General features: G+C 54.4%; 1 protein-coding gene across 2 annotated transcripts in view; it reads right to left on the reverse strand.

The window, feature by feature from the left end:
- The window catches only part of TEAD4 (TEA domain transcription factor 4), a 63,394-nt gene that overhangs the window by 19,594 nt on the left and 30,743 nt on the right, over nucleotides 1-13,057 (reverse strand). For both annotated transcript variants that reach the window (XM_018048627.1, XM_018048628.1), the window contains exon 2: nucleotides 11,851-12,105. In XM_018048627.1, the coding sequence (XP_017904116.1) occupies nucleotides 11,851-12,105 (255 nt within the window). The remainder of the gene's footprint in view (nucleotides 1-11,850; nucleotides 12,106-13,057) is intronic.

Below are 13,057 nucleotides of genomic sequence, written 5' to 3' on the forward strand. Positions count from 1 at the left end.
GGCACCTGGAAGGGGCCCAGGCAGGTGAGGGCCCTGAAACGTGAGCCTCACTGACTTCACTGGAAATGCACTACCTGCCCCACAGAAGCGCAGGCAGATGGAGCATCTCACCCAGGTGGGCACAGCAGATGCAGGGTTAACGCCCATGTTCGAGTCCTGGCTCAGCCACTCAGAAGTGGCTCCGGGCCTGGCAAAGAAGTTGTTCCGACTGCGGGAGGTCACTCCCCACCTGGCCTCCTGGCCTGGACATAGTGGCACCTCCCTTACTGCTGTGCGTGCTCAGTCGTGGCCGACTCTTTGTGACCCCATGCACTGCAGCCCGCCAGGCTCCTCTGTCCGTGGCAAAAAGACTGGAGTGGGTTGCCATGCCCTCCTCCAGGGAATCTTCCCAACCCAGAGATCGAACTTGCATCTCCTGCATTGGCAGGCGGATTCTCTACCACCGCATCACTTGGGAAGCCCTGTTAAACAGCAGCCAGGAGGCCCCTGCCCACCCCTGGCTGAGACCGTTTCTCCCCACATCATAGAGACTCCCCAGGTCCTGAAGACAGAGCCCTACCCAGCTCTAGAACCACCTGTGTCTCTGCTATGGGGTCCAGGAGCTCTGCCTCCAGACAGGCCTCCTGGTCCTGGGCACGAGGCCAGCAGTGGGGCCAGAGGAGCCAGGGGTCCAAGGCTGGCTCGGCTGTCTTTGTGCTTTTCAAGTTGTGCTTCTCTCCTTCTGGGGAGATTCGCCCTCCCTCTCCCTGGCCGGCCCCTCTCAGACCATACCCCAGCCAGGCCCTTTGTGCTGATCAGCAGTGGAGGATCCTGGGGTGGCAGTGGAGCCCCAGGTGTCTCTGGGTGTCTGGAGCCAAGGGGGACAAGCAGCTTCCTTCCTGCACCCTGAGGTCCTCCCGAGGTCAACCTGGCCATTCTACTGCCTCCAGACCAGCTGGCATCTGATCCAGACTTTATACAGACATAGGGAACCGCTATAGTTTCTTTTATTTTTGTGATGATAGTAATAATAATGAATGCTTATGGAGCACACAGGAACCTGTACACATACAGAGAGAAGACAGTATCTGCTCTATATGCGTTCACACTTTTGCCCTCCTGGGGCAGCTGTTCTGTCTTCCATTCCAACCACAGGGAGATCGAGGCACAGAGAGGTTTACAGGCTTGTTTACATCACAGGCAAGACCGTGGTTGAGATCGAATCCAAGCAGTCTGGTTCTCTCTCTTTTTTTTTTTCATTTTTGGCCACGCCATGTCACATGTGAGGTCTTAGTTCCGTGACCAGGGATCAAACCTGCATCCACTGCGTTAGGAGGAGGAAGTCCTATTCACTGGACCACACGGCAAAGTCCCTAGAGCCGATCTCTTAACTTCTCTTTAACATAAGAGTGAGAGGACTGACCAGGTGGCCCCAGGGGTCCTATGTAGCCTAAGTGAGAAGAAACTAAGGCCCAGAGAGGGGACATGATTTATTCAGAGTCACATGGCTTATTACTGACCCAGGGCCATGGAACATCCGTTTTCTAAGGCCACACCCAGGGCTTCACAATGGCTCCTCTTCCCCATGGATGGTCTGGGAGTTGCCCGAGACCACTCTACTCCACCTTTCTGGACCAGTTCCCCCACCACCACCCAGGCCTCTGCGTGAAGTCCTTAGTGATGGCTTACTGTCCCTTGCCCTGACCCTGCCCGGGTCCTGCAGGGACAGCCAACTATCTAGGCCAAGAGCCCGTCCCCCCACTTTCACTCTCTCCTGGACAGTGGCCCCCAGGGATGTGGGAGCCAATGTGCCTGAGGTTATGGGGATGCCAGGAGGACCCCGGAGCCTGGGCAGCAGCAGAGAGAGCCAGGGAGTGTGCAAAGCCGCTAAGCCACAGTGAAGGCAGCAGAGAAAAGCAACGGCGGAGGGAGTGAAGCGAAGTCGCTCAGTCGTGTCCGACTCTTTGTGACCCCATGAACTGTAGCCCACCAGGCTCCTCCGCCCATGGGATTCTCCAGGCAAGAATACTGGAGTGGGTTGCCATTTCCTTCTCCAGGGGATCTTCCTGACCCAGGGATCGAACCCAGGTCTCCCGTATGGCAGGCGGACGCTTTAACCTCTGAGCCACCAGGGAAGCCCAACGGCAGAGGGAACCTAATAGGAAATCCAGATGAGTCAGTGGGGAGACAGGAGACCCACATTCTGTCCCAGCTCTGCCCCCAGCTGCAAACCCCCTCCGGGGGCTGAGATCACAGACTGGGGCAGCGGGAGGCCAGCTTGGACCAAGTGGAGGCCAGCTGGGCAGCTGGGCATTGCAGTCTGGCAGTGACCTTGGCCAACCCCAGAGAGAGTCTGGGTGGGGCTGGAAAGGACACCCCACCAGAAGGTGGTCCATGTGTCAGAGGACATGTGCCCAAAGCCCCCACCCAGCTCACACCCATGACCCCACCCTCCATGGGCAAAGACAGCCATAGGGATTGACCCTCAGGCTAAAGGTGGGCCCTCCCAATGCAGCGGCCCACTCCAGTATCCTTGCCTGCAAAATCTCATGGACAGCGGCCACACCAAGTGACCACCCCCGACTCTGAAGCCCACACCTGGAGTCACACGTGTCCTGCCAGTCACCCCAGGCTCTTCCTCAGTCACACATGAGCCACGCATGAACCTTCAGTTAGTGTTAGTGTTAGTCGCTCAGTCATGCCCGACTCTGCAACCCCATGGGCTGCAGTCAACCAGGCTCCTCTGTCCATGAGATTTTCCAGGCAAGGATACTGGAGAGGGTTGCCATTTCCTTCTCCAGGGGATCTTCCCAACCCAGGGATCGAACCCGGGTCTCCTGCACTGCAGGCAGATTCGTTACCAACTGAGTTATAAGGGAAGCCCCTCATGAACCTTTATGCCATGTGTAAATCCTGTCTGGGACAGGCCTTTTGTGTGTCTCATCCCCTCCCTGCACCAGCCCTCCTCCCCCTGGGCCATAAACATGTTCAAAGTTTATGTCCATTAAGAAAGGTCGAAAAGACAGTTGTTTTTGCTAATATTGACAATACAGTCCTGTTAGAACTAGTTTTCTAGTCAAAGCTATTGTTTTTCCACTAGTCATGTATGGATGTGAGAGTTGGACCATCAAGAATGCTAACTGCTGAAGAGTTGATGCTTTTGAACCATGGTGCTGGAGAAGACTCTTGAGAGCCCCTTGGACAACAAGGAGATCAAACCAGTCCATCGTGAAGGAAATCAGTCCTGAGTATGCACTGGAAGGACTGATACTGAAGCTGAAACTCTGGTTACCTGAGTAACCAGAAAAGACCTGGAAAAGACCCTGACGCTGGGAAAGACTGAGGATGGGAGAAGGGGATGACAGAGAATGAGATGGTTGGATGGCATCGCCGACTCGATGGACATGAATTTGAGCAAAATCTGGGAGTTGGTGATGGACAGGGAAGCCTGGCGTGCTGCAGTCTATGGAGTGGCAAAAGAGGCGGACACGACTGAGCGACTGAATTGAACTGAAAACTAGTTTTCAAAGTTGAAAAGGGCTTGAGCTTCCCCTTTGAAGCAAAGGGAGATATTCAGCAGAGTCCTCACAGGGAGGGAGCTCTTTAGAGGAGCTGACATTTCACTCTTGCAGTGGGTGGCTGCGGAGGAGGCCAGCCCCTCCCCCCCCGCCATGCACATGGCCTGGCCTGGGGGCCGCTCTGGCCAGGGGTCAACTGAAGCTATAAACACCTGCAGCTGGAGGAGAAGGCTATTTGTGGAGAAGACACTTTTCAGGCCTGACATCCGAGCTGTCACCACCATTGTCCCTGGAGGGCTCTCGGACTTCTGGTGAAATCCAACCCCACCTTCAAGGCCACCGCCTAGGTGGGCATGCCCACTCCCGCCTCCAAGCCTGGTGCACAGGCTCTGTGGCTCCCTGGGCTCAAGTCATCTGAGCTCTTCCAAGGCAGGGAAGAGGTCCCCCACAAGTGCTGCAGCCCGTTCACTGGGCACCTCTCGGCCCGCAGTGACACCAAAGACTGTGCCGTCTTTCAACAAGAGCATGAAAAGGTGCTCAGCATTGCTAACCTTAGGTGAAGGTAAGGTAAGGTGAAGTCGCTCAGTCGTGTCCGACTCTTTGTGACCCCATGGACTGTAGCCTACCAGGCTCCTCCGTCCATGGGATTCTCTAGGCAAAAATACTGGAGTGGGTTGCCATTTCCTTCTCCAGGGGATCTTCCCAACCCAGGGATCCTGCAATGGAGGCAGATGCTTTAACCTCTGAGCCACCAGGGAAGCCCTCGCTAACCTCAGGGAAATGCAAGTGAAACCATGAGCTACCACCTCACACCCGCTAGAATGGCTACTGGGGAAAAACGGAAAATAAGTGCTGCCAAGATGTGAAGAAATTAAAACACTTGTACGTTGCTGGTAGAATGCAAACTGGTGCAGCCACTGTGGGAGGTAATCTGGTAGCTCCTCAAAAAATTAAACAGAATCGGCACCCGAGCCAGCAATTCCATCTCTAGGTGCACACCACAAATAACTGCAAGCCGGGTCTTAAAGAGCTATCTGTACACCCATGTGTACACTATTCACAATACCCGGAAGGTAGAAATACCCACATATAAATTAATAGCTTAAATGGATCAATAAGATGTGGTCCAGCCATACAATGGAGTTCAATGGAATTGTTCAGCAGTTAAAAAAAAAAAGAACGAAGTTCTGACCCAGGCTGCAACGTGGATGAACCTTGAAGGTACTGTCCTGAGAGAAATAATTGAGGCACAGAAGTGCAAGGACTGCATGATTCCACTACCGTGATGAACCCAAGATGTTGCTGCTATTGTTTAGTCACTAGGTCGTGTCCAACTCTTTGCAACTCCATAGACAGGCTTCCCTGTCCTCCATTATCTCTTGGAGTTTGCTCAAACTCATGTCCACTGAGTCAGTGATGCCTCCAACCATCTTATCTCTCTGTAACCCCCTTCTCCTCCTGCCCTCAATCTTTCCCAGCATCAGGGTCTTTTCTAATGAGTCGGCTCTTTGCATCAGGCAGCGAAAGCATTGCAGCTTCAGCGTCTGTCCTTCCAATGAATATTCAGGGTCGGTTTCCTTTAAGATTGACTAGTTTGATGTCTTTGCTGTCCAAGGGACTCTCAAGAGTCTTTTCCAGCACCACAGTTTGAAAGCATCAATTCTTCAGCACTCAGCTTTCTTTATGGTCCAACTCTTACATCCATACCTGACTACTGGAAAAACCATAGCTTTGACTATACAGATCTTGGTTGGCAAAGTGATAGCTCTGCTTTTTAATACACTGCCTAGGTTTGTCATAGCTGTTCCCAGAATAGGCAAATTCATAAAGACAGAAAATAGATTAGAGGCCATCAGGGCCCGGGAGGAAAGGGATTTACTGCTTAATGGGTACAGTTTCTGTTGGGAAAAAGGAAAAAGTTCTGGAGACGTCCGTGAGGATGGTTGCCCGACACTGTACGTGTGCTTAACACCACTGAGCGGCGTACTTAAAAAGGGTCCGGATGGTACATATTAAGCTCTGTGTATTTTCCCACAATAAAGTATATGACGAGTTGGCTGTTCACATGAGTAATGTGAGTATATGTGTAATATATGAGCAATAAAATGAAAATACATGAGTAATAAATAAAACCAACCCCCCCAAAGGCAGTATTATTACTCTCCCCATTTCTCAAGTAAGGAAACTGACGCTGAGAAGAGGTACACAACATGCCCGAGGCCACGCTGGCCGCTGGACAGAGCGGATGTGGGCAGAGGTGCCCATCGTCAAGCCTCCAGAAACAGGAGGCCAAGGACCCAGGCCGGATGAGGGAGACACACAGCACAGAGCGGCGGAGGGTCCAAGGATCACAAGGAAGCGGGCAGAAGTCGACTGAGGTTTCCTGACCTGTGCCGTCCCTGCAGTGACCAGAGCCCCACCCAGGTCCAGTCTACTAGTCACCTCTGATGAGGGCCTCCCAGGTGGTGCTAGTAGTAAAGAACCCGCCTGCCAATGCAGGGGACATACGAGACGCAGGTTCATCCTTGTTTGGGTAAGATGCCCTGGAGGAGGGCACGGTCACCCACTCCAGCATTCTTACCTGGAGAATCCCATGGACAGAGGAGCCTGGTGGGCTACGATCCATAGAGTCTCAAAGAGTCAGACACAACTAAAGCAACTTAGCATGCCAAGCATCTCGGATGGGCCCTGATCACAGTGCTTTGCCCAGATCCCCAGGGAAGCCCCCAAACCCACACAGCTAGTCTCCACCTCTGGGCCAAGGATCACTCCTTTCGGCCCTCCTCCACCCAGCCAAGCCCCACTTCCTCCCAGAAAGCTCCCAAGGTAAGCCAGCCCCTGGCTGACTCCTCTACCCAACATGAGCGCCATCCGTTTTCTTTAAAAAGATGTTCCTCCGGCATCTCCCTCAACCATGAAGCTGGCAAGAACAGAGACCATGGCCCCAGCCTGGGCTGTTCCTGGATAAGAACCACCTGACGGCTAACAGGCCACGAGGCACCCAGGGAGACCCGGGAGAAAGAGGGGTCGGGGGGAGGGCAGACACAGACACTTGGGAGATTCAGAGCAGCATCCAAGAAGGTGAGGGGCCTGGTGGGCAGAGAGGAGGAAGTACAGGAGCAAGACAGCAGCCGGAGGGAGAGTGAGGCCACTGGGGCCAGACTCACCTCCCACCACCTGCCCACGGGGCCAGAGCCAGGCTGGGCAAGGAGGTCAGAGTGACCAGCAGCGCCAGGGTGAGGGTCACACCATGACGGGGCAAAAACAAAGGCTGCCGTGAGCCGGGGAAGGGGAGCCCCCGCCCAGGGGAGGCTCGGCATAGACAGGTCCCTGCACCCGAGTGTCACCTGCATGTCTGTCTGACCCTAATCGGCGGTCCTGTTCTCGGTGTGCATGGGCTGGGCTGGGGGCAGGCCTGAACCCCCATCCTCAGAGACTCCAGGTCTCGGATATTCCTCTGGGCATTTTGCGCTTCCTGCCTGAGAAGCCAGCTGCCCACCTGGAAGCCAGGTTGAGGACTCTGGATGCAGAGTCGGGGGTTAGGGGGGTAGGGGAGGAGCCCTCCAGGGTGCCCAGGGCTCAGATGGGGCAGGGGCACAGAGGGTGGCAAGAATGGGTCCGGGAGCCTAAGAGGGTGGTGAGCAGCCCGAGGTCTGAGTCAGCTTGGCAGCAGGTCCCTCTCCCCCTCCCCCTGGGCCTGGGGCCCATCCCACGCCTAGGCCTGAGCTCAGAGTTATATATACCCCCCAGCTGGGCCACTCACTCGGGCAGAGAGCCCCGTCCACTCCCCGGCGAGGCCCCACCTTGGCTCAGCCCCCGCGCCTGTAAGAGGAGACGGGGAGCTGGGAGAAGCCAGCGTCTGGGCCCCGGGCAGGATGTGTACCCGAGGAGGACAGGTGCTGTGGGGGCTGGGTTGGTCACCAGACTCTGCAGGGATGGGGGGAGGCCCCCCTCCGGTCCCCCTGCCCAGAGCCTGACCCACCTGAGCCGGGGCCAAGCGGGAGCTGAACTGGCTTCGAAGAGCTCACCAGGGCCACTTGGGGTGACAGGGAGCGCTGAGCAAACCTCCCCCAGCCCCCACTTACTACCTGAGCGACTCAGGGACTCAGCCTCTCTGAGCTTCTCTCTCTGCATCTACAGAGGCTGTAAACCCTCCCTACTCACCCCTCCCCACCAAAGACGGTCACTATGAAGCTCTGGCCTCCTTGGCCCCTCTCCTCTTCCTCCTCCTGGGTGGCCCCCCCACCCTCAGCCCCTCTCTATCTCTGGGCACACGGGAAGGAGGGCCACAAGGGACACCAGCAAGACCCACAGTGAGCCACTGTCTTCATCCTGCTTCCCCCGCCCATCAGCTCCCCTCCTGCCAAAGAGAATTCCACCCCCGGGCCTGCTGAAAGTATGCCTGCCTGCTGAAAGTGTGCCTGCCTTTCCCAAACCCTGCCTCAGTCGCATCGCCAGGGGACTAAGCTCAAGTCTCCCAACCCCGATATCTCTCTATGTGAACAGAGATAGAAATAGCCACCCATAACGACTGTCGGTCTGGTCAAGGCTATGGTTTTTCCAATAGACATGTACGGATGTGAGAGCTGGACCATAAAGAAAGCTGAGAGCCGAAGAATTGATGCTTTTGAACTGTGGTGTTGGAGAAGACTCTTGAGAGTCCCTTGGACTGCAAGGAGATCCAACCAGTCCATCCTAAAGGAAATCAGTCCTGGAAATTCACTGGAAGGACTGATGCTGAAGCTGAAACTCCAATACTTTGGCCACCTGATATGAAGAACTGACTCATTTGAAAAGACCCTGATGCTGGGAAAGGTTGAAGGCAGGAGGAGAAGGGTATGACAGAGGATGAGATGGTTGGATGGCATCACCAACTCAACAGACATGAGTTTGAGCAAACTCCGGGAGATGGTGATGGACAGGGAGGCCTGGCGTGCTGAGCTTTGGGGTCACAAAGGGTCAGACACGACTGAGTGACTGAACTGAACTAAACGATTGAATAAACTGAAGCGTTCACCCAAACGTCTGTCAACTGAGTCAACAGCTATGCACCACGGGGTCCATCCATATGACGGAACGTGACCCAGTCTTCCAAAGGAAGGAGGTTCTGACACCCGCTACGTACGACGTGGAGGAACCTCAAGGACACGACGGTCATTTAAACAAGCCGGACACAGGAAGACAAGCACTGTGTGATCCCACTTATGTGAGGTCCACAGAGGAGTCACAGACACTGAGACAGAAAGTGGATGGCGGGCACCAGGGGCTGGGGGGTGGGGCGGCGGTGCAGGTGAGTGTTTAAGGAGGACAGAGTTTCAGTTTGGGAGGATGAGAAAATTCTAGAGACGGATGGTGGGGATGGTCACACAACCATGTGAATGTACTTAATTTCACTGAACTGCACACTGAAAAATGGTTAAAACGGTCAATTTGATGTTCCGTATACTTTACCACCATACACAAAGGAACAGCTGGTCCACAGCGGCCCTCAAACACTGTCTGCTGGCTCTCCATGGTTTGCAATCCCTTGGGGTCTTCCCCACACGGCAGTGACCTCAACTTCCTCCCCATGCTGAGCGCCTCTGCCCACCTGTGTTTGCCAGGCCCTCTGTCCCTTGAAAGCAGGAAGAGAAATCCTGCCAGGTTCCCCAGGAACCCATCACAGTCCCACCAGGGACCTGCCAGCTCTCCAGCCACCCACCTGCCCCTCCCTGCACACCCTGCCCTCTTCTCACCCTCACCCCTCAGCTCGTGACCAGCAGGCACCCCACTCTCCCACTGAGCAGTGGGAAGCACCCCAGATACTCGAGACCCTTCCTCCCCAGCTCCACAGGCAAAGCCTCCATGAAGCAGCCCCATCTGGACCCACGGATGCTCCATGCACAGTGCTGCCCCCTCCACGAAGCCTCTGCAGGGACCAGAGGTAAGAAGCAGCCACTAGAAACAGGGGTCAGGCAGGGCGGCCTAGGGGCTGACACAGGGCTTGAGTAGAGCCACGGCGGAGGGGCCAGTAAGGAGGGATGAGCTGCTTCAACTGCTGACCGAGGAGCAGACCTGGGGTCCAGAAAGGACCTTGCTTCCACAACAAGCAGGGGATGAGTCCTTTGTCCTCACAGGTGAGGTGCAGGAGAAGGGTAAAGGAGGCAGAGCTGTGTGGCTCCGCAGCACCCCAGGCCAGTGAGTAAGAAGCTTTGGGTTTGGTCACTTGAATTGAATTGAACAGTGTCCCCCCAACATTCATGTCCACCTGGAACCCCAGCACGTGACCTCATCAAGAAGCAAGGTCTTGACAGACATAATTAGTTAAGATGAGGGCATACTGAATATAGGGCTTCCCTGGGGGCTCAGTGGTAGAGAATCCACCTGCCAATGCAGGAGACACAGAAGACGCAGGTTTTATCCCTGGGTCAGGAAGATCCCCTGGAGGAGGAGATGGCAACCCATTCCAGTATTCTTGCCTGGGAAATCCCACGGGCAGAGGAGTCTGGTGGGCTACAGGCCATGGGGTCATATAGTCAGACACGACTGGGCTCACATTGGATTAAGGTGGGCCCCCGATGTCTGGTGTCCTGATAAGAGCAGGACACACAGAGACTTGGAGAGGACAGCCATGTGACAACAGGGTCAGAGACGAGAGTGATGTGGCCACAAGCCAAGGGCACCAGGGCTGCCAGCTGCCACCAGAAGCCAGGAGGGAGGCATAGCACACATCCAACTCTACAGACCCCCTTGGGTTCAGACTTCTGGCCTCCTGACCCTCCAGAGGATACATTTCTTTGTCTAAGGCACCCCTTAAATTTGTGGTGATTTCTTACAGAAGGCCTAGGAGATGAGTTGGGTCAGCCCCTAAGGGCCCCTCACAGTTGACAAAGCATCTGTGCTGGGGAAGGGCATCTGGCTTGGAGCCCTCTCATTGAGGGCAAAGGGCGACCCAGGGAGCAGCACCCTGAAGCACCTCCTTTCCTGGGAATCACAGCACGGGGGCTGGAAGGCTTCTGTCAGTCACAGAGACTCTCTTGCCTGCCCAAGACCCATGTCTCAAGCTGGGTGTCCTGGGGGACTTTCCAATGGCTGAGCTGAGCCTCCCAATGGCTGTTACTATTTGCTCTGCTTCCCCAAAGCCTTCCTTCAAGGCTATGGTTTTTCCAGTAGTCATGGATGGATGTGAGAGTTGGACTATAAAAAAAGCTGAATGCCAAAGAATTGATGCTTTTGAACTGTGGTGTTGGAGAAGACTCTTAAGAGTCCATTGGACTGCAAGGAGATCCAACCAGTCAATCCTAAAGGAAATCAGTCCTGAATATTCATTGGAAGGACAGATACTGAAGCTCAAGCTTCAATACTTTGACCACCTGATGCAAAGAGCCAACTCAGTGGAAAAGACCCTGATGCTGGGAAAGACTGAAGGTGGGAGAAGGGGACGACAAAGGATGAGATGGTTGATAGCATCACTGACTCAATGGGCATGAGTCTGAGCAAACTCCAGGAGTTGGTGATGGACAAGGAGGCCTGGCGTGCTGCAGTCCATGGGGTCGCAAAGAGTTGGACACGACTGAGCAATTGAACTGAACTGAACTTGCTTCCCTATGTACCGTATCTTCCACCCAAAAGTCAAGACAGAGCCTGGATGGGAGTGGAATCTGGGGAGAATGGATACATGTATATGTACGGCTGAGCCACTCTGCTGTGCACTGAAACCATCACAACAGTGTTAACCGGCTATATGCCAATCTAACATGAAAAGTTTAAAAAACAATACACAGTCACAGAAGTCAACACAGCCCCAGGAGAATGGCTCAGCCCACCGGCTGCTGGACACTGAGCATGTTCCCAATCTTAATGGCTCAGGAAGACCTAGCCTTCCTGATCACTGTCCTCTCTGGGGACACTCCATCTTCCCTGTGTACGGCTACATGTATGCTCACCTCCCCCACCGCCCCCACCGAGCAGGGCTTAGATCTGCCCCACCCCAGCTGGTACACAACAGACTCCTGCCTGGGGGAAGGAGGGAGGGAGAGGATGAGCAAGGACATCTTCCTAACACCCTTCACACGTGGGAAGCTGGGAGAAGGTCAGGCATTTGCCTGGGGGGCGGCTGGAGGGATTTTCCCAGCCTGCCCTGGGGGGATATTCTGCCACTTTCCCAAGTCTTCCCCCACCACCTTCTTACCAACCTCCACATCTGTCCACGGGCATCTCCTCCAAGATCCTCCCATCCCTTAGGAGTCCAGACAGAATAAAGCAGCGTCCACCTGGGAGAAGTCCCAGGAAGTCACACCCCTCCATCACTTGGTGGGAACGTGACTCGACCCTGAACAGGGGTACGGCTGCCCAGACCCAACAGCCTCCTTACCATACATCTTGCCTTCATCCGACAGGATGATCTTGCGCCGACCACAGGGCGGGTAGATGGCCAGGGCCTCCTGGAAGCTCTGCTCAATGTCAGGGCTCCACACGCCCTCCGCGTCATTGTCGATGGGCTTGTCCAAGGCCTGGCTGCCCCCAGAGACGTTGCTCCCCTCGGGGGAGTTGGGAGAGCCCCACTCGTTGGAGGTAATGGTGCCGGCCTTGCCCTCCAAGGCTCCGCTTGGAGGAGCGCCCGTTGGACCTGTTTGGGCAAAAACCACCAGGGCATCAGTGGACGAATGTGTAGATGTGGGGCAGGACACCCAGGGAGCACCACCCCCGGAACTGGGTGCTCCTCCTTTCTTGCCCATCGCAGCTCAGGAGCTCAAAGAAAAAGGCCAGGGACCCCAGGGAGCAGAGTGAGGCAGAAGGTAGGCGGGGCAAGGGCAGGTCATCTTCAGTCCATCACCCTCAGCTTCCCACCCTGTGAGAGCTCAGTGACCAGGCCCTGATTGTGGGTCTAAGGCCCAAGATGGCACTGGGAAGCCAAAAGTGAGGACCAAGTATCAGGGTTGTTCTATGTTAAACCACAAAGGGGCAAAAGAATGCAAAATATTGTGCACTGTAACGTAAAGTGGGAACAACAGCTAGGGAAAACAGTATGGATGTCCCTAAAAAAATCGGACTACCATATGGTCCAGCAATTCCACTTCTGCATATACAGCCAAAAGAACTGAAAGCGATGTCTCGAAGACATGTGGGTACACCCCTGTTCACAGCAGCATTATTCACAATAGCCAAGAGGTAGAAGCAACCCAAGTGTCCATGGATGGATGAATGGATAAGCAGAACATGGTGTCTATATATTATACAGCAGAGATGAACCTTGACACTTTATCCTAAGTGACGTAAGCCAGTCACTAAAGACAAATATGCTGTGATTCCACGTTTATGACGTCTGAAAGCAACCAAAGTCATAGAGACAGACAGTCGAATGATGGTCACCAGGGGATGGAGCGGGGAGGAGGCGGGGAGTTGCTGGGTACAGAGTTTCTGTTTTGCAAAATGAAAAAGTTTCGGAGATCTGCTGCTGCGCAACAATATGTATATACATTTTTTCCCCTGGTTTTAAGTTTACCTTTTATTTTTAAAAATTTTTTATGGCAGTACCATTGATTTACAATGTTGTGTTAGCTTCAGGTGCACAGCAAAGT

Source organism: Capra hircus, chromosome 5, assembly GCF_001704415.2.
Source record: "Capra hircus breed San Clemente chromosome 5, ASM170441v1, whole genome shotgun sequence".
NCBI lineage: Eukaryota > Metazoa > Chordata > Mammalia > Artiodactyla > Bovidae > Capra > Capra hircus.